The 25548-nt window shown below is 40.3% G+C and overlaps 1 protein-coding gene across 2 annotated transcripts; it reads left to right on the top strand.

Annotated features, from left to right (window-relative positions):
• The first annotated feature begins 8 nt into the window (after positions 1-8).
• PDCL3 (phosducin like 3) lies at positions 9-25265 on the top strand. Of its 2 annotated transcripts, XM_038403621.2 has the most exons (7): positions 9-75; positions 403-513; positions 15225-15357; positions 19026-19116; positions 19964-20107; positions 20957-21165; positions 23448-25265. In XM_038403621.2, the coding sequence occupies exons 2-7, from the start codon at positions 448-450 to the stop codon at positions 23588-23590; spliced, it is 786 nt and encodes a 261-aa protein (XP_038259549.1). In that variant the 5' UTR covers positions 9-75; positions 403-447; the 3' UTR covers positions 23591-25265. The 2 variants fall into 2 exon arrangements, with proteins under 2 accessions (XP_038259549.1, XP_038259556.1); XM_038403628.2 differs by lacking the exons at positions 9-75; positions 403-513 and adding an exon at positions 12699-12946.
• Positions 25266-25548: the final 283 nt, after the last annotated feature.

The raw sequence follows: 25548 nt of genomic DNA, 5'->3' as shown, positions 1-25548 counted from the left end.
TTTGTTGCTAATACCTGCTAGATCATGCTGAAGCTGACTAATATGGGTTTAAGCATCCTTATGTTTAGCCTGTTTGTAAGTACCTTGATCAAATGCTTATAAAATATTTTGTTATTGTTTAGATGCAATAAATTGCTTATTATTTAGGCATATTTAGACCAATTGCATAAAATACTCTTTGGATTTAACAAAGGATTTCATGGTTAAATTGGTATTTGGTGATTTCTCATACTAATAATTTCAAATATTATTAGTAATTCTAACAATCCATTTGTTTGAATTGCTATTAAAACTGCAGGTCAGTCTGCATACCTAGGCCCTTTAGCCCAGATGCATAAAGGGGCTTGGGTGTTGCAATATTCAGCATTGCAATGCCTCATTTTTTTTTTTTTTTTTTTTAAGGCACCTTGAAAATCATGGGATCTACAAAGTCTGATGTAGGTGTCTATGCTCCCTGTACAATGCTTGGAGAGAGACCAGTGCCAAGGAAAAGGATCTACAAAAGCCAGCACAGTAAGTAAGGAACAGCCTATGGTAGACTATGGAAGATGCTGATAATGGGAGTGTGTCCTAATTCCCTACTCCTCTCACAGTTTGGCATCCAAGTCTCAAGGTTGGAGGGGGGGTGCCTATCTTTGCTTAGGGTCTATCAGAATGAATTAGGTGCCTGCCTCAGACCACAAAAAAAAAGGTGGTGTGGACAAGGCATAAACCTTCCTTAAAAATCTTTAACCCAGTGATTTTGCTTCTTGTGCGTCCTCAGACTATGGGTTTAAATTGCAGCAAGGGGCCTAGTGGGGAGTTAGGTTGGAGATTAGGGAAAAATTTGATAACTGTCAGGGTGGTTAAATACTGGCATAAATTGCCTAGGGAGGTTGTGGAATCCCCATCATTGGGGGTTAAGATCAGGTTAGACAAACACCTGTCAGGGCTGGTCTAGATAATACTTGCACCTGCCAGAGGTGCAGGGGACTGGACTAGATGACCTCTTGAGGTCCCTTCCAGTCCTATGACTCTATGATTAAGGTATGCACATCAGATGTGGAAGACTGCAGTTCTATTCTCCCTTGCTGCCAGATGAAAAGGGATTTGAACAGGGAATCTACTCCCGCTCCGGTCTGGACTATAAAGTCATTCTTATTTTGTCTTTTCTCCACAAAGTAGAATGGTTTCAACAAGAGAAACAGAGGAAATAGCCCCTGCTGTCACCCCCCCCCCCCATCAGACTGCTCCATAGCCCCACTTAGTTAGCTAAGAGATAAACATCTGTTCACTTTGTTAGGCAGAGCAGGGAATTGAACCAGGGGGCTCTCACAGCCCAAATGAGAACCTCCACAACTAGGTTAAAGGGGAGGCTTCTTCACCCAGCCATTTTCTGTGAGAGGCCTATAATCACCCCTACTGGATTGAGCCCTGCTGGCAAGATGTTCCTCTGCCCATCTTTCCCTGGTTTCAGGGCTCTACTGGGACTTAGGCTGGAGATAGACACCCAGACGCCTTCCTGAGGCAGCAGCGTGCGACCTCTGAGGCAACAAGTTAGGCACAAAGAGGATTTTTATGGCAAAAATGTAGGGGCTGAGTGAGTTTAGACACCTGCAGGGTTCAGCAGCAGCCAACCAAGGGTTTTGTGATCACAATGGTGCATAAAACTAGGACTTAAGCACCTAAATCTAGGCTTTAGGCACCTAAATTCCTTTGTGGATCTGGCTATCGCTAACTCCTGGCATAGCACAAACTGGAACCAGCAACTAAGGCCTCAGTTCTGCAAACATGTTGGAATTGGTAATAATATCTGAAATTATTTATATTGATATGGGAAACCCCCAAAACACTAATTTAACCATAAATTCCTTTATTAAAATCCAAAAGCCAAATTGTACTTTATGCACTTACTCTAAACGTGCCTAAATTTACTACATCCAAACAATAACAAAACATTTATAAGCATTTGACCAAGCTACTTACAAATGAGCTAAACCCATGGGTGCTTAGACCCATGTTGGTCGACTCCAGGGTGGTCAGGCAGGTATTAGTAGTAAACCCTTTCAGTTTACTTTTTATACCCTTGAACAAAGTGATGTCATTGCCAGTTACTGACTTCAGTTGAAGACAGTTAACCCTTATTTCCAGTTTTAATCCAGCTAAGATTTACAACCTCCTTTTTTACCAAGGCCTTTCCTCCACTCCATCTTGCTATCCAATGGTTTTCCCATTGCACCTGGGTTCACACAGGCTGTAACACTGGTATGTGGGTTGGGGAAGGGCTGTTTTGGCTCATTTTAAGACAGATTCTCTATTTGATTTAAAACCATCAGCAGTCACCCCTCACAGTCAGAGGCCTTCTTTTCAGAAACTTCCCCATATCTCTTTAGTTATTCTGTGCACCAGACATCCTCCCTACTTTATTCTTCTGGTCTTATTACTTATTATTTCCCAGGCCTTACTTCTACTTGGTAGTCAGGGCCTTTCTTTATAACACATGTAATTCCTTAACCAAACTTAAGCTACTTTTAATTCTTTAATTTTATACTTATCCTATAACACGTATGCACTTCACACATATGAGCCCCAATCCTGCAAACACTTGCGTATGTGCTTATCTTTACTATTGTGAATAGCCCCATTGAAATCATAGGAACTACTCATAATAGTCAAATTACATGCATGCATAAGTTTTTGCAGGATTGATGCCTAAATTAATAGCTTAGAAAAGGGCACAGTGATTATTTAAACAAAGAAACATAGAAATGCTGAAAATGAAGACTGGATGTATTGCAAGGATTTCAATAAAATATCAATCAATAAAAATGGTTGATATTTTCCAAATCAGTAATCTCAGTCTCTGAAGTGTTTCTCCTCCTCATAATTTTGTTATGTCTTTTGGAGCTGATTAATGCCAGAGATGTCACTTCCTCTGGATTAATTGTTCTGAAAGAAGTGTTAATGAGCTGGTCCTTGCTTAAAAAGAAGAGGGATAGCCCTAGTCTAGAATGACAGGAGTCTTAAATGCACATTAGTTTTTTCTGAGGGGGGGGGGAAAAAGTATGAAAAGATAAATTATTGGCTTATCATATTTTAAATGTACTGTAATCCACTGCTGTCTTAATATGTGATGCTTTTAATGTGAAGGACTTTTTCCTTCTAAGAGTGGACCTTTATTCTCTATTACCACACATATGTGACTGAAATGTCAGAAAGAAACACTAAAGCTTTTTTACTTGGGTGTAAGTTCAGACCTGACCTTTACTACATGTAAGTGAGAAGCTATGAGGAAGTAATAAATCGCATGAAAAGAGAACAGGAAGGGGTCTTTCCTCTATCATTTTGAAATACCAAGTGTAATTTCCTGCACTTATATAAATTCCCTTTAAGATTTTTCTTAGATGCTCTCACACACTGTTTTCCTCATTATCTAACTAACCTCGTTATCCCTAGCCTGATTCTTGCTTGCATATTTATAGCTGCCTCTGGAAATTTCCACTACATGCATCCAACGAAGTGGGTATCACCCACGAAAGCTTATGCTCCAATACATCTGTTAGTCTATAATGTGCCACAGGACTCTTTGCCACTTTTACAGATCCAGACTAACATGGCTACCCCTCTGATATTTGTTTTCCTTCTGAGGATCTGTTGGAGATAATGATGGTGAGCAGGAAGAGAGTGCTAGAGTTCTTGAATGTAGGGGCAACTAAGACTCAGATGCTAGACCCACATGGGAAAAATCAGTTGAGTTCTCAGACTAGCTCTGTTCTAAGCTTATGATTGACTTGTCTAAGCTGTTACTACTAACAAGAAAGGCAGGAGATACTTTGGGAAGTGATACCTCTCTGTAGCGCTAGACCTTTGTACATTTATGAATATATATCTCCATAGAAATTAAGTTAGTGACATGTCAGAATGGTTAAATGTGGTAAGTTGCTAAAATATCCCCTACACTGAACAGTCAATATAATTAAATAATTACTGACCTACTTTTAGTACTTGTATATAGAGCTGGCTGGAAAACCATTCTGTTTTGTGAAAAATACTGAGGTTTTGGAACTGTTTTTATTCTCCATCAGAACAAAAACAAGACCTTTAAAAATGTTTTGCCAAAAAATATACACCTCTCCCTCACCAGAATAGCCAATCACTCAATGATTTCAGCTCTTACTTGGGGATGTGCAACTTCAGGTTTAAGTCCCTATTCTGCATGATTCAGAGCAGTCACTTGAACCTAATGAGTCTCCTACACCCCAGGTAAGTATCCTAAACACTGGGCTGTTGTAAGGTTTCTGGCTTTCTCTTCCTGGTTTTGGCCAGAAAAACTCCATCCTGGATCTGAAACACCTTCCCAAAAAGGTTGGTGGAAACTGATCTGTTTCCACTAAAAGTTTTGGTTCTGACAGCTTGAGATTTTTATTTTATTTTTTACAAATCAGTTCTACTTCTAAACCACCTTATCCTACAGAACTTCAGCCTAGGACTGAATAATGGAGACATTACCAATTTACCACTCTCCTGACTCCAGGCAAAGAGCAGAGCTTTCCCACCAAGGTAGTGAGCAGCTGAAGCTGGTCTGCACCTGAACAGAGCTAGAATTCAGAAACTCAGAATTTCTGTTCCATGGGAAATCCTCAACCAAATTCCAGGATGTTTGTTCCAAATTGGAATGAAAACAATTCTGAATTTCCTGTAAAACAAATCTTTTGAAAAAATATTTTGGGCCAATTGAAATGCTCAATTTCAATTTTTAAAAGAAAAGTTGTTTTGAAATGATAACATTGAAATGCTTTTTTTTTTTAAACATTTTGTCAAACGTTCCCATGGAAAAATTAGATAGAAAAACATTTCAGTGGAAAGTATTTAACCAGCTCTACTCCTGAACTCCTTAGGTTTCCAACTCACCTTAAGAGAACAAGCTACACAAATACAAGGCCAAGATGCCACTGAGTTAGTGCCACAGTATAATCAGCTGTTGTCCACTACCGTTGACTCTTTGACCCCAAACCATCCACTCACCACACACTGACCAAGAATATCATTGTGGCTCATACAGATGAGCTATGACAGATGGCATGCACAAGCAGAACATTAGAATACCAGTGGTCCAAAAACCATTCTCTCTGACAGACTGGTATTTATCTAGTGCTATGTATAACTACAGCAGTCTCAGTGAAGAAAAATTGTAAGGATACTGACTGGGATTTTTACTAGTTTTTTCTACTAGTTTTATTAAAAATATAAATCTTATGGGCATGATGCTATGAATGATGAGATTTCACCATCCACCACACCCAGCTGAGTAAAAATGTCATCGACTGGCAAAAAGACCAGCAGAAAAATTGTGCTTACAAGGAAAATGAAGTCATCAAGGGCTGGTCTACAACTCCCAGTGGGTTGTATGGGGGAACTATGCTGAGAGAATAGGTGCTGGAGCTCCGGTTTACCTGGTGGCTGTGCTGAAATATCTGACTGCTGAGATACTGGAACTGTCAGGAAATGCTGTCTGTGAAAACAAGAGAGTCAGGATTTTACCACGACACATCCAGCTGGCAGTGAGGAATGATGAAGCAGTGAACAGGCTCTTTGCAGATGTGACCATTGCAGGGGGAGGAGTTTTGCCAAACATTCTTGCCCAGCTTCTTCCCCAGAGAACTCCTAAAGATCCTTCAACAGAAAAGATTGCTGTTGCTTCCCAGGAAGAATCCAGTAATGACTGACCCAGAGAAAATGTATGCTTCCTCCTCGTCTCTAGTTCTTCATGGAACTCTTGTTAATCAATGTGTTGTGTGTGCAAATTGCTGCAAAATATTCAGACTGATTATCTTAATGTGTGGGGCTTTTAACTGTTGAAATAAACTTAATTCCAATATACTAACTGATTCTGTTCTCCTGTCCATTAATTCAATAACATTTTCCTAGGAAAATGTTTAAACTGGCAGCTTTTAAACAATATGAACTTGGTTCTTTAATGCTACTAAAGCAATTATACTAGGAGTAGGGCTAGAGTCTCTGTTTTGTATTGCAGGCAGGGCTTTAATTCAGCTGGAGCTGTCCGCAGCAAAGCTCCAGTAAATATTTTCAAACCCATGGGGCTGAAGCCCCAAGCCCTGGTACCCCTCACATTGCTGAAGCCCTGAGTCCCAGTGCTCTGAAATACTCTGAGAATTTAAGCCCTGATTGCAATCTATACTCCGCTCTCCTTAAGAGGAGAGTTTTGTAGAATAAGATGTGCAAACAGAAGCCTATTTGCAGTGCAAACTATTGGGTTAAGTAGGCTGGTAACTGGGAGCGGAAGTTCTTACACATTATGTACCTAATCTAGGAAGCTGGTCATCAGGTAGTTATTACTAATTTGAGGTGGATATCTGGGAGGGCGGAAGCTTATCCGTATCTACCACATTTCTCAGGACATATTGCATATAGCGAGCCTATTAGAGAGGCTGTGGGCAGTGCCACTGGCATATAATGTTGCCCATTGTTAAAAGCAGCAAGGTATTACCTGTTCCAACAAAGGATGGTCCTGGCACTTCCAAATTAGGAGCTGAAAACCCAAAGAAATGGGGGGCCTGATTTTTGCCCTAACTTAATACTAGCATAAATCCATTGATTTCAGTGGGAATTATTCCTGATTTATATCTGAATCAAAGGCCCTGGGCCTCTTACTGTAGTTACAGTAGCAAAACAAAAGTAGGGTTGGTGGGAATCAAATATAAAAAGAGACATTGTGAACAGCCTCCCTGGCATACTCTAAAACAGCCCGTGCATCAGGAATGATATCAACCATTCTGCTTTGATATTATTGCTTCCACGCTACTTACCTCTGTCTCCATTCCAGTTGGTGTTAATCCATCTCCATCTTGGGATGAGTTAAAAATGCAGCAGCTAGACCACAGGACCCCTTCTCATCTGTCCCAGCAACTTTTTCATGGTCTCCAACAGTCTATTGCATTAGACTGGCTCCAGTCAGATTACCCACTTTGCCTTTCAATAAATAGTATTTCCCCACTCCTGACATGAGGGAAAAGAAAGGACTCTCTCTGTGGCCAACATTACTGAAGGCAGAGTCAGCACCTATGGCTGGAAGATAGGGGACAAGTTTGCATTGACTAAGGTAAACCACAGCCTTTTGGCTCAGTACAGCTGAGGATTGGAGGAAGCTGGTAGCTGTCCAACTCGGGCTCTGTTGTCATTGGGTGGTTTAGATCCAAAGGTAAAGAGTCAGCTTTTTGAAAAGTCGTCCTCCACCCTGAGTAGTAGGCATCAATAACTATAAAAACTCCAAAACCAAACACTTTCATTTCCCCTTTCTACAGAGAAGGGTGAGAAATAAAACCTTTATGGGTAGACTCTTATGCTACTGCTTTAATTAATCTGCATGGACTTTAGATACCAAAGTGATAGTTGCTTTAGGAATACTCTACATATATAGAAAAACACAGGGTTTCAATAACTGAGAGAGGGGTGCCAGGGTGCTTGCCATCAGTTCTGGGGGAAGATCAAAAGGTTTTATCCATCCTGTAACTTATGAAGGGTCAGATGCATTTTCATACAATTTGATAAAAAGTTCCATTTTCTGGAATGCAAAGTTTGTCTGGAATTAATATTTTAAAGTTAAGTTTTCAACAGAAATATTGCCAGATTCTTAAATATAAATGAACCAGCAGGTGCTGTTCTACTGAGCTTCAGCACATCAAAGGCATATCATTACATGCATGTTTGGTAATATGCATATTTATTATTTTATCTTGGCAGAGCCTTGGAGGCCCCACTGTGCTGAGCACACATGAAAGCTGGTCTCTTCCCCAAAGAGCATACAATTAAGGCCCCTGTCATGAATATACAGCCAAGGATAGCATAAAATTCCTCCTTGCCTGTAAAGGGTTAAGAAGCTCAGATAACCTGGCTGGCACCTGACCAGAAGGACCAATGGGGAAAGAAGATACTTTTAAATGCCAGGGGAGGCTTTGTTTGGTGCTCTGTGTGTGTTCTCCCCAGAGACAAAGGGAGAGACCAAGCAAGTAATCCAGCTCCCACTGAAATGATACATCTAATATTACAGAAATAGTAAATAATAGCAAGGAAATGTGTTATAGTATCTTTTGTTTTAACTCGTGAATTGTCCCTGTGCTAAGAGGGAGGTTTATCGCTGTTTTTGTAACTTTAAAGTTTTGCCTGGAGGGGAAATCCTATATGTGTTGAATCTTTTTGTTACCCTGTAAAGTTATCTTCCATCTTGATTTTTACAGAGATGATTCTTTTATCTTTTTTAAAATTCTTCTTTTAAGAACCTGATTGATTTTTCATTGTTCTTAAGATCCAAGGGTGGGTCTGTGCTCACCTGTACCAATTGGTGAGGATATTATTTTCCAGCCTTCCCTGGGAAAGGGGGCATAGGGCTTGGGGGAATATTTTGGGGGAATAGGACTCCAAGTGGTCCTTTCCCTGATTCTTTGTCTAAATCACTTTGTGATGGCAGCATACTGTTCAAGGACAAGGTGGAATTTGTGCCTTGAAAGTTTTTAACCTAAGCGGGTAAAAATAAGCTTAGGGGGTCTTGCATGCGGGTCCCCACATCTGTACCCCAGAGTTCAGAGTGGGGAAGCAACCTTGATAGCCCCAATCCTACAAACATGTGTAATTTTATTCACGAGTGGTCTTTCTGAAGTCAAGACAACTGATGGCCCTGATCCTGCAACCAGCTTTGAAGAGATGGACCTTTGAGCTCATATGAAACCCCAGCAACTATGTCTGTGCACAGCCAGTTGCAGGATTGGGGCCAATAAGAGTATAACTATAGTCAAGCATGTGAAGAAATGTTTGCAGAATCTGTGCCCTAGTAGCCTGAAGTTATTTTAGCATCAAATATACCTGTGTGAGTAAACCTCTGTTCTCACATGAGGCCCAATGGAAATCAATGGGCTTTGCACTGGAACAGGGAGCCCACCCATCTAGATACAGTTGCAAGACTGCGGCCTTATCCTTGATTTAATTGCCTTTATTGTTATAGGAAGATTCAGTAGTAGGGGGAAGCAAAGCAGTACTACAAAATCTTGCATTTGAGGTTCTTTATTTAACTGGAACATTCTTGCTTTTATTTTAAACTGGAAATTTTTGACAATTCCTTTTGGTATATTTTCAACATTTCCACATTTAGCATTTTTTCTGTAAGATAAAAAATAACAAGTACACAGATTCAACACGTTATCAAATATTTTAATATGAAAATTTGAGCTTTACCTAGCTGGTAAAATTTCCACAACAATCCCATATAGTAAACATATAGACCCCAATCCTGAAACCACTTATGCAGGCAAGCAACTAAAAGACCATAAGAACTTTGATATTTGAAGTAAGCAGGAGAGGAAAAACACATTGACAACTCAAAATTAAAACTAATAGACTCCTAGATTTTAATACCAAAGGAAACCAATTGTGATCATCTACTCTGACATCCTGCATAACACAGGATGTTATTTTATTAATTCCTGTTTCAAGTCCAATAGCAGTGATAGAACTAGAGCACATCTTTTAGAAAGACACCTTGATCTAAAAATTTCCAGTGATTATGAATTTACCATGACCTTTGGTCAGTTGTTCCGCTGGTTAATTATCCTCACTATTAAAATATATCTTATATCTAGTCAGAATGTCTAGTTTCAATTCCTAGTCCCTGGATCTTATACCTTTTGTCTGCTAGACTGAAAAGTCCTCTCTTATCAAGTTTCCTTTCCACATGTAGTACTTACAGAATATGATCGTCACTCCTTAACCTTCTCTCTGTTAAGCTAAATTGATTGAGCTCTGAGTCTCTAGCTATAAGGCTTTCCAATCTTCCAGTCATTCAAGTGGCTCTTCTCTGAATCCTCTGAACTTTTTAACATCCTTCTTGAATTGTGGGCACTGTACACAGTATACCAGTGCTAAATCTAGAGATAATATAACCTCTCTATACCTGCTCAATATTCTCATTTATACATCCAAAGATCACATTAGCTCTTTTGGCCAGAATCACACTGGGAGCTCATGTTCAGCTGATTATCCACTATGATCCCCAAGTCTTTTTCAGAGTCACTGCTTCCCACAATAGAGACCCTCATCCTGTAAGCACAGCCTACTACATGTTTTGTTCCTAGATCTATGTAACTTACATTTGGCTGTACTGAAATGTACAGTGTTTGTCTGTTCCCAGTACTTCACTTATTTACTACCGTTCCAATCTTTGTGCCATCTGCAAACTTTATTTGCAATGATTTTGGTTTTTTCCAAGTTATTGATAAAAATGTTAGGGCCAAGAACTGACCCCTGCAGGACCCCACTAGAAACACAGCCACTCACCAGCTTTTAATCAATTTAATGTGTGCCATGTTGATTTTGTATCACTCTGGTTTATTAATCCAGATGTTCTCTTCTACTAGTCAAATGCCTTTCAGAGGTCTAGGTATTTTACATTAACAGTATTATCTTTCTTAATCAAACTTCTCTCTTTTTCAAAAAAAAAAAAAAAAAAGTTAGTTGGACAAGGCCTGTTTTCCATAAATCATGTTGATTAGCATTATTATATTACCCTCCTTTAGCTCTATTAAATGACTCTCATATCGGTTATTCCATCATTTTGCCCAAAACTGCTGTCTGTCTGATACAGGCCTATAGATCTCTGGGTCATTTTTAAATACTAGCACATTAGCGTTCCTCTAGTCACCTGGAACTTCCCTGATTATTCTAAGGCTTATTGAAAATCAACATTAACAGTCCACAGAGCTCCTTGATCAGCTTTTTTAAAGCTCCTGGATGCAAGTTACCTGGCCTGCTGTTTTAAAAATGTCTAACTTTAGTAGTTAAGTTTTCACATCATCCTTTGTTACTACAGGTGCCAACCCTCCAGGATTAGCCTGGAGTCTCCTAATCTTTAAGATTGTCATGTGATATCTCCAGGAATACATCCAACCAAAATTGGCAACCTTACTTCTTACTCTTGGAGTGGATAATGTGAATACATCTTGGGGTTTTTTTTTTTTTATCCCCCTCCCCTCCCCTCCCCCAACACAGGGCAGAAATGTTTATTTTATACTTCTGCCTTTACTGCATTATTGTTGACAATTCTATCAGTAACAGTCAAGTACCATTGTTTTTGTTCTTGACATCATAAAAAGGAATGTTTTAAGTGTCTTTCACGCTGCTGGTCACAGATTTCTCCTTGTCTTTTTGTTTTCCTTATCAATTTTCTACACTTCCTACCTTCTACTTTATATTCATTCTTCATTTATTTTTATATAAATCTTTTATAGTTGCTTTCACCTCCCCTCTAAGCCAGGCTGGTCTACTGTTACTAAAAAATTACCAGCTAGAAATTTTTAAAACAGAAAAATGTGAAAACTTTCCACCAGTTGATTCAGCTCCTAATTGTTTTTGATTTTACAAAACCAGCCCTTTTAAAAGCAAGTAAAGTTACTGGTTTGGACTTGATTGTGTTTGCACATAACAAATGTACTCAAATTATAATCACTTGCACCTAAACAAACAGTCATTCTTAATTCTGTGATCAATTCCTCTTTATCTGTGAAGGGAAGGGCTAGCAGATAATTCCCACAGGTTGTCTCCAAGACTTTTTGAATTATGATTTTGATAAATGCAAAGGACATTTTAATACTGACAGCCTGGGATCTCCACTCCATCACACTCCGATAGAAATCAGCTCAATACCTGGAGAGGACAGGTTCAATACCTCAGAGCGAGGACGGGTTTAGCATTCTCTAGCAGAATCCACTTCATCCAGGCCTGTGAGGGGGCCCTGAGCTCTGCTGTGTGAGCAGACCGCTTCACGCGTAACACTAGAGTTACAAGGAAGATTATGCAAAAAGAAAAGGAGTACCTGTGGCACCTTAGAGACTAACAAATTTATTAGAGCATAAGCTTTCGTGAGCTACAGCTCACTTCATCGGATGCATAAGGAGGACTGACAGGTTTCAGAGTAGCAGCTGTGTTAGTCTGTATCCGCAAAAAGAACAGGAGTACTTGTGGCACCTTTAAATGAACACACATCAGACATCAAGAATTATAACATTCAAAAACCAGTCGGAGATCACGTCAATCTCGCTGGTCACTCGATTACAGACCTAAAAGTGGCTATTCTTCACCAAAAAAACTTCAAAAACAGACTCCAACGATGGACTGCTGAATTGGAATTAATTTGCAAACTGGATACAACTAACTTAGGCTTGAATAGAGACTGGGAGCGGATGGGTCATCACACAAAGTAAAGCTATTTCCCCATGTTTATTTCCCCCACCACCCTTCCTCACACGTTCTTGTCAACTACTGGAAATGGCCCAACTTGATTATCACCACAAAAGGTGTTGGGTTTTTTTTTTCTCTCCTGCTGGCACTAGCTCCCCTTAAGCAATCACTCTCGCTATAGTTTTGTTAGTCTCTACGGTGCCACAAGTCCTCCTTTTCTTTTTGCGCATACAGACTAACACGGCTGCTACTCTGAAACCTCTCCTTACAGTGTGTATGGTACCACCCATTGTTTCATGTTCTCCGAGTATTTAAATCTCCCCACTGCATGCAGCCGATGCAGCGAGCTGTAGCTCCCGAAAGCTTCTGCTCAAATACATTTGCTAGTCTCGAAGGTGCCACGAGTCCTCCTGTTCTTTTTAAGGAAGATTCTGAACTCCGGGATTAGGGCCGGATCCCCGCTCCCTAGGGCCGGGCGCCCCCCTCTGCCCCAGCCCCACAGGGTGCGAATGCGAAGCGGCCAAGGCCCCCGGGCGTCCCGACAGCCCCCGTCTGTCCTTACAAGGCTACCCCGGAAGCCGCCGCCTTACACCGTTTCCTGCTCCCGGGGCCTCGCAGGAGCGAGGAGCGGCACGTGGGGGCTGAGCGCAGGCGGGGGAACTTGCCCCCGTGGCCGGCCCCAGGGAGGCGCCTCTGCGGCCGCCGTTCGGGGGGCAAAATGCAGGTGAGGAGCCGCGAGCGCCGCGGGGAGGTTTCCCGGGGGAAGGGCTCGCAAAGCCCCCGCGCTGCGGGCTGGATGCGGGCGTCTCCTGGCCCCGGCTGCAGCACGGCCCGTAAGGGGCCTGCTCCGCTCGGCGCAGCTGGGGGCTCGCTCGGGGCCTCCCGTGGGCAGGGCGCCGCTGTGCGCTGGCCGGGCTGCGAGGGGGGGGGGGGGGAAGAGCGCTGGCCGGCCGGCCATGGCCACATAAGGAGCGCGCTGCGGGCTCGCTTTGCACTTCCTGGGTCTCGGGTCACAGTGTTGCGTGGGGGGTCGCTCCTTGCAAGGGGGGAAAAGCCTCCGCCGCGACTCCCCTTCCGCCCGCTCGGGGCGCGCGTCTTGCGTCGCTGATAGCCAGCGGGGGCCTGCAGCCCGGGGCCTGGGCTCCCACTCGAGCCACCGCAGCGCCAGGGCAGGAGACTTCAAGAGAGCGGATGGGCGCGGTGACATCTGCTGCTGGACCCGCGTGTGCTGGGGAGAGACGCGCTTTGGGGCAGCCCGGAAGAACAGCACCGAGTGGCTCCCAGGCTTGTCTCTTCCGCCAGTAGAAGTTGGTCCGATAAAAGAGATGACCTCCCCCACCTTGTCTCTCTAAAATCCTGTTTCAGAGCAGCAGCCGCGTTAGTCTGTATTCGCAAAAAGAAAAGGAGGACTTGTGGCACCTTGGAGACTAACAAATTTATTACAGCATAAGCTTTCGTGAGCTACAGCTCACTTCATCGGATGCATTTAAATAACTATCCATAAGAGATACAACAAAGTAACATCGGAATGCATCCGATGAAGTGAGCTGTAGCTCACGAAAGCTTATGCTCTAATAAATTTGTTAGTCTCTAAGGTGCCACAAGTACTTCTAATATCCTGGGATCCACACAGCTACAGCCGCGCTACAGGAAACTTCAACTCTGTCAAAACACACTTCCCACGCTGGGGGCTGAGAGGCAGGGAGAAGGGGGTGGTACCAGGCCCTGAGCTCAGTCTGATCACAATCGTATTTATTTACAAGGGAAAAATTCCAATATTGCCTCAGAATAAAGCCTAATTGTATTGACTTACCAGTGGTCTTACTCTCAACGGTCCTATGGTACTTGGTACTTAGTGTTTTAAAATAAGGGGGGCAGACACAATGCTGTCTGTGCTCATGCACCATACAGCCCTAGAAGATATTAATGAGTAAATGGTGACTTGACATGTATTGACAACATGCTTTGTCTTTATTTTGATGTCCTGCAAAGCATTGTCTGCCACAAGGTCTTGTAGTCAGAAAGGTTAATGTTTATGTAAAGTGTGGTCCTAGTCTGGGTAACATTTTGGGGAATTGATTGTTTATTGTCTCAGAGCTCAGATGAAATTTATTTGGCTTACAAGAAAAAAGGTTGGTTTGTTTTCCTAGGTGACAGACTTACAAATACACCCGGGCTCTGGAAACCTACTTGGATTGTTTCTGGCTTGTGCATCACCACAAATAATAAAATTTTGCTGGCCGATTTCTGCCTTCAGTGGCACTTGTGCACCTACAAAATTTGACCTTGCAATGGGAAATTACAGTCCTATTGATCTGTGAGCCAGAATGATAGAGCCCATCTGGATCTTCCAAAGCTATATTGCCTGGAGAGTTTATAGAAGTACATCTTGCATTAGTCACCCAAGTAATCTATACAGATACTGAAGTGATGGGAAACATGCAAGTATTTGAGTGATTCCCTGAATTAAAAAAGGAGTACTTGTGGCACCTTAGAGACTAACAAATTTATTTGAGCATAAGTTTTCGTGGTCTACAGCCCACTTCATTGGATGCATGCATACAGACACCCTGCTTCTTCTTTCCCTGCCCTCCTACCCAGATCATCTCTCCTTTCCCCAAGTAAGAGAGTTACAAACTGTGCTGCAGCATTCTTTTTTTCAGAACCTGCAGAAGCCCTTCTTTCCATCCTACCTCAAAACCCTACAGGGGTGGAGCAAGGTACCAGCTTCTTTGCAGGGCACTATCCCCTGTTCAGGCCTGAACAGAAATCCCATCATCAGGAGAATCTCTGTGTGTTTTCTATTGCAGGAACAACAAAATCACTACTCCAGTAATGTTGTATGTCTTGGGGGGGAGGGGGAGAATCCAACCCCCCCTCCCCCGCATATCCTCCCCCTCAACAGGAAAAAAAAGCAAAGCTGGTTGGGGCTCAGTTGTGGACGTGGTAGAAGTGTTCCTTCAGTGTAAAAGATGCACATCCTCCATTTTGTTCTGTTTTAGGACCCTAATGCAGATACAGAGTGGAATGACATTTTGCGTAAGAAGGGTATCCTCCCTTCCAAGGAAAAGCCAAAAGAGCAAGAGGAGGCAGTGGAGGAGCAGGAGCAGCAGAGACTTCAGCAGAAGTCTGTTGGTGAGTGATCAGGAAATAAGAGGCAGCAGAAAGCTAAATCCTGAGCCACTTCTGTATTGGCATGTCCAGTGACCATGGTAGATAAAAATCAATGATTTTTTTCCCTTCCCTCCCCATCGGATTTTTTTGATAAAATGCTTTTTGAGGAAAAAACCTATCTAAAGATAGTTTTAATTAAGATATCTCATCATGGAATAGGGATTATAAATTCAAATTCTATAGTATGAGACAATATATTCATGTCATGTTTAAGAAAAGTTTTGTAAATGAGTTCCAATAATTCATGGATTAGGGACCCAATTTTATGGGGTTCCACAGGCTTCTGTATAGATTATTTAGGTTAATCTTTCTATCTACCCAATGGGACTCAGTGCTCAGTCTAGAAGATACCATCAGAGATGCTTAGTTTCGCAGTTCTCAAACTGGATTTGTGTCTCCAGAAGTAACATGCTTGTTAACAGCAAAAATGCTTTTCAATAAATAAATAAATAAATAACATAATATATAGAGGTGAGAAATAACAGACCTCAACTCTGTTGTCCCTCTGCAAATTTGTGTACACACAGTCAATCCCTTACCTCTCTCTAAAAGTGAAAAATTTCAAAAAGTTCAATGAACAGAACATGGTTGGGGGCAGAATAGATCTGGACAAGGAGAAGAGGTCTGGAAATAAATGTGAGAAGTGAGGGACATATGCTTGTTTTGTTAAAATATAATATGTTTGCTGTTGAAGAAAAAAATCCAGAATACTTAAGGTGGTGGTTTTAGTTAAATAAAACAATTCAATTTAAATGTCTGTCTGGAGATGTTCTCCTCCTAATATAGCATGGCAAGAAAATCCTATTAATGATTAACCTGTTGAGTTGGATATAGTTCACCTCCCAGTGACTTCATAAATATCTGCTTCAATTACCTTTGGTAAATGAAATAACCAAACAATCATTCATTTTCTGATATAGATGTAAAACTAATCTGAAATGTTTTCAAAATAAATCACTGTTTAAAAATGTATAGGGTGTACCTTCTAAAAATGAAACCTACATCTATCTCTGAGTTGTGAGGAATACGTATTAAGGTTATAACAACCAACAAGAATGCACTTTTATGTAGAAATCCATGATTAAATTGAGTCTTCCTGACTAGTGATTTAAATCTGTGAGATTTAAATCAGTTTTGATTTAAATCAAATCCACCCTGCCAATCACTTTAAAATGTCCAAATGAAAAACAACCCTTTCTTCTGTAACTTAAGGGATACCAAGAGTAGGCCTCATATGACATGTTTTGCTTGTTGCAACACAGCAGAATTGGCAGAATTCATTTTTTTTACAACTTTGACAGATATTATCTGTTGGTTTTTCTGCAATTTTTAGATTTCTTTTATAGATTTTTAATTTCCACAGTTACCAGAAATTATTGGCGGGGGGGGTCAGACAATTATTTTGTGATCGAATCTCAATTTCTACCGTCATTAAAGTTAAAGCTTTATGAACCGTTAAAGATAAATTGTGAACATCACATGTCAAAATATACAAAGTAAATATCTTTAAATCAACAAGTCATACATGTTTTTCCTATTCATTTACTAGTCCATTTGTAACAAACCTAAATCACTGGACTTTGACTCTAGTAAATTCTCAAGCAGCATTCTTCTTAGTTTATCTTTAAAATTTGATTTATTATCTATGGGGAGAAAAGTTCTTTGGTCTGTGTGTCCATATATGATTATGACACTAAGCACCCCTGAATTCACCCTCTCTACACGCTATTGTAGTAATCTTTGTACAAAATATGCCTTGTGAGGTATCACTTGAAAACTCGTAGACTTTAGATGATCATGATGGTCCCTTCTGACCTTAGACTGAGCTGCATACTGCATGCCAGAGAACCTCACCCACCCACTCCTGTAATAGACCCATAACCACTGTTTTGTTTCTTGCATTTGTTCAGAAAATAGATATTGCTATTAAGTTTTGTTTCCTTTTTCATCATGTTGTGGATTTTCCATTTCAGATGGCTATATTTGAAATATTCCATTGTTGTATGTAGTATAGTTGTAGACATGTTGGTCCTAGGTTATTGGAGAGAGAAGGTGGGTGAGGTGATATCTTTTTTTTGGATCAGCTTCTGTTAATGAGACAGAAACTTTTCAGACACACACACACACAGCTCTTCTTCAGGTCTGGGAAAGATATTCTGAACAGGTGGAACAGATTGTTTAGTGTAAGAAGTTAGCACTTATACTAAGGGACTATTCAAGGCCCATTAACGCCTCTGCAGTCATGGGACAAAAAGAGGGGGTTAGTGGGTTACAGATTGTTGTAATAAGTCATAAATCTAGAGTCTATATTCAGTCCATGATTTCCCATAACTTTGCTAGACACTAATTTAAGCTCCCAGGCTCATCTTTTGAAAGTGTTGTGCAGATTTCCTTTGAGGATAAGGATGGCTAGGTCAGCTATAGAGCGATCACTTTGTGGAAAGTGCCCACCCACTGGTGATTAGTTTTTGTGTGTGTCTTTTATCATTTTCCTATGAGAGTTCATCTGAGAGCATAGTGATTATCTGGTTTCACCCACATAGTTGCTATTGGGGCATTTAGTGCACTGGATGAGGTACACCATATGGTGTGATAGGCATGTGTAGGAACCCTAGATCTTGAAAGATATGCTTTGGTGAGTGATGATCATTGTAGCAGTAGAGATATGTCTGCAGGTTTTGCATCTGTTCTGGCAGGTTCTGGTGCTGCTTTGAGTTGGTGTGCCCTGGTATTTGGGGAACTTCCTTCTGATGATGAGCTTGGAGAGACTCAGGGGTTGTTTGAAAGCCAGAAGAGGGGGGTCAGGAAAGACTTATTTAAGGATGGGGTCCCTGTTGAGAATGGGTGGTAGTTCATAGAATCCTAGAAGATTAGGGTTGGACAAGACCTCAGGAGGTCATCTAGTTTGTTGTACCCCATATGGGTTCTAGTACAGGGTGGTAGGCTACAACAAGGAGGGTTTTTGTTTCTGTATTGAAGCAGGTTCTCTAAGGCTATTTGGGTGGCCCATTCCATGATATGATCTACTTCTCTGGATTTATTATTCTGCTTATTGATTTTCAAAAGAAACAGATATAATTGTCTAAAATAAGGTTCGGCTTGGCTATAGTTGTGAATTTGCAAAATAGTCAAATAACCCTGGGATAGAGGCAAGGGAACAGAGCTGATGTGTGAGGCTGGTGACTGTAATCCTGAATTTCGTGACTTGTTTAAATTGTTAGAACCTTATTTGTAATGCAGTACATGTTTGTTCATTGGGATCACAGGATAATCAATAAGAACTGATGCTTAGAAGGGAAAAATTTCACTTTAGTAACTTTGATCAAGTATTTGCAGTTACATCCCAGATATTTACAACAATAAATCTGTGGAGAGGAGTGCTGATAAAGCTCTGACCATCCCTCTTCCCGCTCAAAGGGCTGAGTTTGAGGGTTTCTCAACTCCCTTCTCTGATCATTGTAAGTGGTCTTACTGTGTTATCTTGTTCAATAGCTTAGAAAAACAGCAGAAAATAACATGCATTTTCTCAAGAGGAAACAAACTTTGGGGTTTGTGGGGTTACAAACTTGCACAAGTTAATCTTCCTTCTCTTCTGGAATATTGCTAATTGTATATTTCTCCCCCTCTAGTGAAAACATATGAAGACATGACTTTGGAGGAGCTAGAAGAAAATGAAGATGAGTTTAATGAGGAAGATGAGCAAGCTATCAAAATGTACAGGTGAGAGCAGTTTGCAGAATTGTCTAAATGAAAGGAGTTGGTTACCTCCTTACACTCTAATACAATGCAATTGGAATTCCATTTTCCTGAAGAGAAGGCAAGGAAAGATGTCCTTAATAAGGCCCAAGACAGGAAGCTGGAAGACCTGGGGTTTGTACCCTGGTCTGAAAGACTTCTTAGTATCCTTAACTAAGCCACTTGGGTCTACATCTTGGATACCCTATGTAGGCTTCAATTTTTCATAGGTACTCTTAATGCATAACCCAAGTTGAAGTCAATGGGTGCAAAGAGCCTCTGCAGATCAGATCTTGGGTTCAGCACCTAACTTACTGGAGACGTCTAAAAATTTTGGCCTTGATGAAACTGAGGAAAAGAGATTTTGAGTCTGAATCTCTACCATATTTTTCCTTGAGCAGTCATTTTATATCTTTAGTGTGGAAGTATAAGAACTCTGTCTTTCTGATTTGGTATTATTTTGTATAGCTATAAATGACTGCTCAAGGTGCAGGATAGTGGAGAGCTCGTCCTTAAGTATTTTTAACTACTTACCTCTGTCTCAGGGACAAAATATATTTTTATGCACAATGTCTGAACCTGAATATCGTGACTTTATTCCACTATGATACAAACATTAATCAATTTTAGACTGCTCTTATATTTAAATGCAAAACTATGTAAATTCTCATTCACTACCCTGGTGCTTAGAGACCTTTATAATTCATCTCTGCAGACTAGGCTTCAAAATCCGTAACTTTGATTGTCTAATCATTGCTCTGTTATACAAGTGTATCTGTTCTCAAGACTGTTTGATTTCTCTTCTCCCATCATTCTCCTCCTTGTTGTATAGACAGCAAAGGATAGCAGAATGGAAAGCAACTCAAATAAAGAACAAATTTGGGGAAATTCTGGAGATTTCAGGACAGGATTATGTTCAAGAAGTTACCAAAGCTGGCAAGGGTATATGGGTAATCCTGCATCTTTACAAACAAGGGTAAGTAAGCTGTTTCAAACACTTAGCATTTTCAGATGCTATTAGTGAACAATGCTAATACTGTTAGACAAGTGAATAACTGTTATGGCCATTAGAATCTGAAATTAATTCTTTATCAATTAAAATTAAGGAAAACCATACACCTTACGCTTATCACTTATGACCAAAGTCTACTGAAACTTCACTACAGAGAGCTTCTGGGGGCAGACTTAATCCTTTTCTGTATAAAAGCACTTGAGGCTATGCACTCGAGGTCACCAGCTTTCTTATCTACCCAATGGAGTTCTATGTGGCGCATCTTCTCTTGCTGCGCAAAATTTGGGCGAGCAAGGTACTCAACCCCACTGACATTATAAAGTAGCTTTCCAAGGAAGTTGTCACTGCTTTTAGAAATAAATCTGTGTGTTATAGAAATGATTCTAAAAACTTGCTTGTTCATTATCTTTAGTTTAATTTAAATTAATCAGCTCTTCACAGCACACAATATTTTGTTCATTTAACAATACAAATAGAAGTTTGATTCTTTTCTTTAAAAAGCTGTTATTTCTCTCTGCCTTGTGTCTACTTTTTTAGCATGGACTAGTCGCAGAAATGGCATCTTGTAAACTAACTTTGTTCTATAATAAGAGTGGGAAATCTTATTTCAACTACTGTAACAAATGACTTTAATGGCTTTAAACTTGCATGTATACTGGAGTGATGGGCACTGTAGTAATATCTATACATTGTTTTATACATTTGTATTTCCATAAGTACTGTTAAATTGGTTGGTACTTCTAACTTTCCATGTGGAAGGGACTACTCTTGATATTCTCTCTCTTAGCTCTTCTTTTTATCGGTTTTAAACAGAATTCCCCTCTGTACCTTAATAAATCAGCATTTGAGTGGACTTGCCAGGAAGTTCCCAGACGTCAAATTTATCAAAGCCATTTCTACAACCTGTATACCCAACTACCCTGATAGGAACCTGCCTACAATTTTCACGTACTTTGAAGGAGATATCAAGGCCCAGTTTGTTGGGCCCCTGGTGTTTGGTGGCATGAACCTGACAAGAGATGGTAAGCAGCTGATCTAGTATCTTGTAAAGGAAAAGCAGAATGTCAATAACCAGTTTAATTAATCTTCCCTATGTTATGCTTGCACTGACCCTCAGAATGCAGGGGCTGGGAATTGATGACCGGAGGAAAAAAATGTAATGGAAAGGTCACATGATTATTTACATTTCTCATGTACATCTTCTGATTCAACAGTATATTTTAAGCAGTAAAATATATACACACTTCCTGTCATTTCTTCCCTCCAAAGTTGTTTGTACCTGAATTCCCTGACCATCCTCCGCTTGTCTTATAACCTGTGCTGCTCAGTTGTGTGGTGTTAGAGTTCTTCTCTCTTACCTTTCCGACCCACAGACTCTGTTCCTAAATCACTATGCCCTCCCAAGAGGCAACGTTTTCCCTAGCACCATTGGGGCTGGGAGCTTGAAGATGCCCCCATCTTCCCCCTCACCCCTTTGCATCTCTGGGAGTAGCTGGGGTCTCTCTCACCTCTCTGAAGTAGAGCCTGAATCTGAGCTCTTAGAGAAAGTTTTGTAGTCTCACATTGTTCTAGAGTGGGGCAGGAGGCACTTACATTAGGTGCCCTGTGGGGGGTGGGGACTCTACTTTTTCTCTCGAGGTCAGGGCTCAGTTTAGTCCATATTACCCTATTGCAAATAATCTAGGCACAGACCACCAGTGTTGCTGAACCTTTTAACATACTTGATGCAAATGTTTGATAAGCGTATCATGCACTCTGTACATGAAGTCTGACAAGGTATTTCAGCACTGAGTGTTTTATTCCTATGGATGTTGTTGTTCTTCAAGCTTATCTGCAAAAGCATTTATTTGAAAGTAGAGGGAAGGGGAACAAAATTCTTCTTAAATGGTGCATCAAGATGAAGGATGTCAGCTGTAAAATGATACTTTCTGCATGCTGGAAACTGAGTGAAACCCTTTAGCCTGATTTAATAGGGGATTTTATTGTAATTAAAATGATATTGTTAAATTTCCCAATGGTTCTGTCCAGTTACCTTTAAATAAATTTGAGGCTGCCGTAGAAGTATACCATAAATAAAAGGCATTTCAAGCGCTGTATTTAACTATATCACTTAGCTATTTTGCAATAGCGTGCAAATAGACTTTCACTAATCAAAGTTGTGGTTTAACTAAAATCCTGGTCTTTTCACATTCTCTGTGTATTACTCTACAGTAAGCATTCCTGACCTTCCAGTGGAAAATTCACTAATGAGAGCATTCCTTTGGGAGCAACTACATCTAAATGTAGAGATTGGCTAATTATACATCAAAGTGAGAAATAATTAAAGGTTCTATTTTTATTGGCTCTCCATTTCTAAGAGCATAAGAATGGCATTCTTGGTCAGACCAATGGTCCGTCTAGCCCAGTGTCCTGTCTTTCAACTTTAGCCAGTGCCAGGTGCTTCAGAGGGAATGAACAGAACAGTGCAATTTATCAAGGGATCCATCCCCTGTCTTCCAGTCCTAGCTTCTGACAGTCAGAGGCTTAGGGACACCCAAAGCATGCATCCCTTCATTTAAAGTAATTGGTATCTAAAGTAATTCATTTTCAGGTTCCTGGGGATAAGTGTTATACCACCTCAGGTTAGTCATCACATAAAGTTCACCTCTGCACTCTTTGAATTCTTTTTCTTTTGGTCTATGAAACTGGGTGATTTATCTGTGATTGAGGAGAAAGTGAGGTTATATTCATTTCCTTTTTGTCTAACAGAATTAGATTTTAATGATTGGATTGCCAGCAGGATTAGGAGAGAGGCTTCTGCTGAATGTGTGGTATTGACTTTCTTCCACTTTGAGGAAACAATCCAATTTGAGGCCTATATAATAATAGGCCTGCTATCAGGAGGGAGATCCTTCTCTTGTAAAGGAACTAATCCGCGCAAGGGGTGCGGGAAGTGGATGAATTGTATTTTTAAAGTTTCCCTGTAAAAATGTGATGTGATTTAGATGTGTAAATGGAATTGTTGCAATTTTTTCCTTCTGTTAAGTAATCTATTCTTTGTCTCTTCTTACCACTCAGTCATTATATAACTCAAGAAACTTTTATCCTCTTGCAGTGTTTTCACCAGCTGGAGTGTACCACTGATTAGTCTGTATCATACATGCTTTAAAATTCACAAGACAAACTGCAAACACAGTGTGTAAAATGTTGTATGTTTCATATAATAAAGGTTTTGTACACTACAGAAAAGAGAAGGCTGAGCCTGAAAGTGCATATGCTGTTCCTCCAACCTCATGGGGCATTCTTTTTTCTTAATTCCATGTAGAACTGGAGTGGAAGATTTCAGAGTCGGGTGCTATCAAGACAGATCTAGAAGAAAACCCCAGGAAACAGATCCAGGACCAGTTGATATCCTCAGTCAGGAGCTCTGTTCCAACAAGGAGGGATAGCGACTCTGAAGATGATTAATTCCTATACCAACGTGTAAGATTGATACAGTACATTTTCAGCCAAAGCTCATATCCAATACACTGGATGAAACCCAGATGTGACACTTCAATCTTTCCACTGAAGGCTCTGAATTATGGAAGAATAGATTTTCAAGATAGCAGGTTTATTAGCAATTTCAAACTTTTTATCTATTACAACTTTGTTTATAATCCAGAACAGTTTGAAAAACTTTTATAAATGGAGATACAGTAAATCTTACCCTGCGTTTTGAAAAATAGTTATAGTAGGAAGAGTGATCCTTTTTCTTTTTGTTTTAGTAAATCTTTGTGACAGAGAGAGGCTTACAAGTTTAAGTACCAAATGGTATAGTACATAGCGTATTGATTTTAAGTAACTTATATTCATGTAAATAAATTATACATATCCAAGTTACAGTGCACCATTTTTTGCAACATTGCAGTAAGTTCAGGCTTCAGAGTCCTTTTGTTAGCCTGTTGTTTATCAAGATGTCTATTCTGGGCACAGAGAGGCAAGCTTGCCTCAAGGACAGTCTCTGACCTGGAGAATACTCAGTTGACTAAGGCTATAACTTTATTAAATTAGTGTTGCTACCAAACTGGTGCCTCTCATTCGCAGTGGAAGTGATCTTAAGAGTTGCCATTTTTTTGTATTAAAGTAAAAACTTTGCGTTCCAGCGTCCGCTACAAATACTACTTGTTAAAATAGGAAGCCCTTAGAGGAGGAAAAAAAAGTTAAAATGCCATTGTAATTATAGATGTTCTGAAATTTCAGAAAGCTGCATGCCTGTTTCAGGTTGGGCTTGCTGTCCACCTACACTTCTCATTTGTCTACATGTGTATGCTAATAAGCTGCATGTGACTATGCTAACAAGCTCACCCAAAGTCCTTTTGTTATGTCGCTGATGGATTCTATGGGAATATAGAAATTTTAGCATTTAATAAGAATAAAATCCTTTTGCTTTGCATTGCATTGAGATTAGCCTCTGGAAGCTTTCATCTTGGCTTCTTCAGCTTGACCCCTCTATCTGAATCAGTGGAACTTAACCAAAGAACTGCTATTTTAAATAAATTGCATACTAGGTTGTAAGATCTTGGTGCAGGGACTGTCTTCCTGTGGGGTTGAACAGTGTCTAACTCAAGGAGACTCTGATCCTTTGGTGCTACTGCAATACAAATAGAGAACAAAGATATAAAATTGCTTTTGGCCTCAATATTACCTGTGCATTGTTGGAGGATGGCCCCTTTCTTGTATTATGAAAGGGTGATTAGAAGTCCCTGATTTACTTACTCTATGCCTGTTTAAAATTCCAAGATTATCAGTTTTCATCCCATTGAGTGATCTGACTGAACATAAAAATTAAGTTGTAGATTAATCTTGTCTATGCAAACAAACTTCTATTAACACAAACACTGAAATGCTTCTCCTTGTGTCAGACTATTTGATACCTGTCTGTGTACTTGACTGTTTTGTCTTTGCATATCTGGAGCAATTCTTCTTATACCCTGTACTAGAGCACAGAAGTGATCTGTATGTTGCAGAGAAATTCTTCTAGTGTATATTGCAGAGGCTTTGGTGCATAAGTATAAATGTTGATTGTGCATCTCATTTGAAAAGTGGGGTGGGAGGGTTTTATAAATGTCCATCTGAAGTAATAAAACAGCCGTATACACAACATCCCCTGTAGACTATCCAATGTGTGTCCTATACTCAACTAGTCAATTCTCCTTTTTTCCTCCATCCTATATAGTTAAAAAAGGAGACCCAGAAATTAAACATTCTTGGTTACTTCCTCAGCCTTGCACAAAACACTTTAAACCTGCTATTATCTTTTTAAACTGAATGTGATTTTAAAGGAAACACCTTTTTCCACACCTAAAGAAGAACTGTTGGGAGCTTGAAAGCTTGTCTTTCACCAACTGAAGTTGGTCCAATATAAGGTATTACGTCTCTTACCT

Source organism: Dermochelys coriacea, chromosome 1, assembly GCF_009764565.3.
Source record: "Dermochelys coriacea isolate rDerCor1 chromosome 1, rDerCor1.pri.v4, whole genome shotgun sequence".
Taxonomy (NCBI): Eukaryota; Metazoa; Chordata; order Testudines; family Dermochelyidae; genus Dermochelys; species Dermochelys coriacea.
Note: the sequence above shows the minus strand (reverse complement) of the source record. Positions and strands in the feature narration are given on the sequence as shown.

Excerpts from the sequence above, each read along its gene's own strand:
- PDCL3 (XM_038403621.2), top strand. The coding sequence starts at position 448 with ATGCTCCCTGTACAATGCTTGGAGAGAGACCAGTGCCAAGGAAAAGGA. Across the intron at positions 514-15,224 it reads GATCTACAAAAGCCAGCACA|GACCCTAATGCAGATACAGA; the intron begins GTAAGTAAGGAA and ends GTTCTGTTTTAG. Across the intron at positions 19,117-19,963 it reads CAAGCTATCAAAATGTACAG|ACAGCAAAGGATAGCAGAAT; the intron begins GTGAGAGCAGTT and ends CTTGTTGTATAG.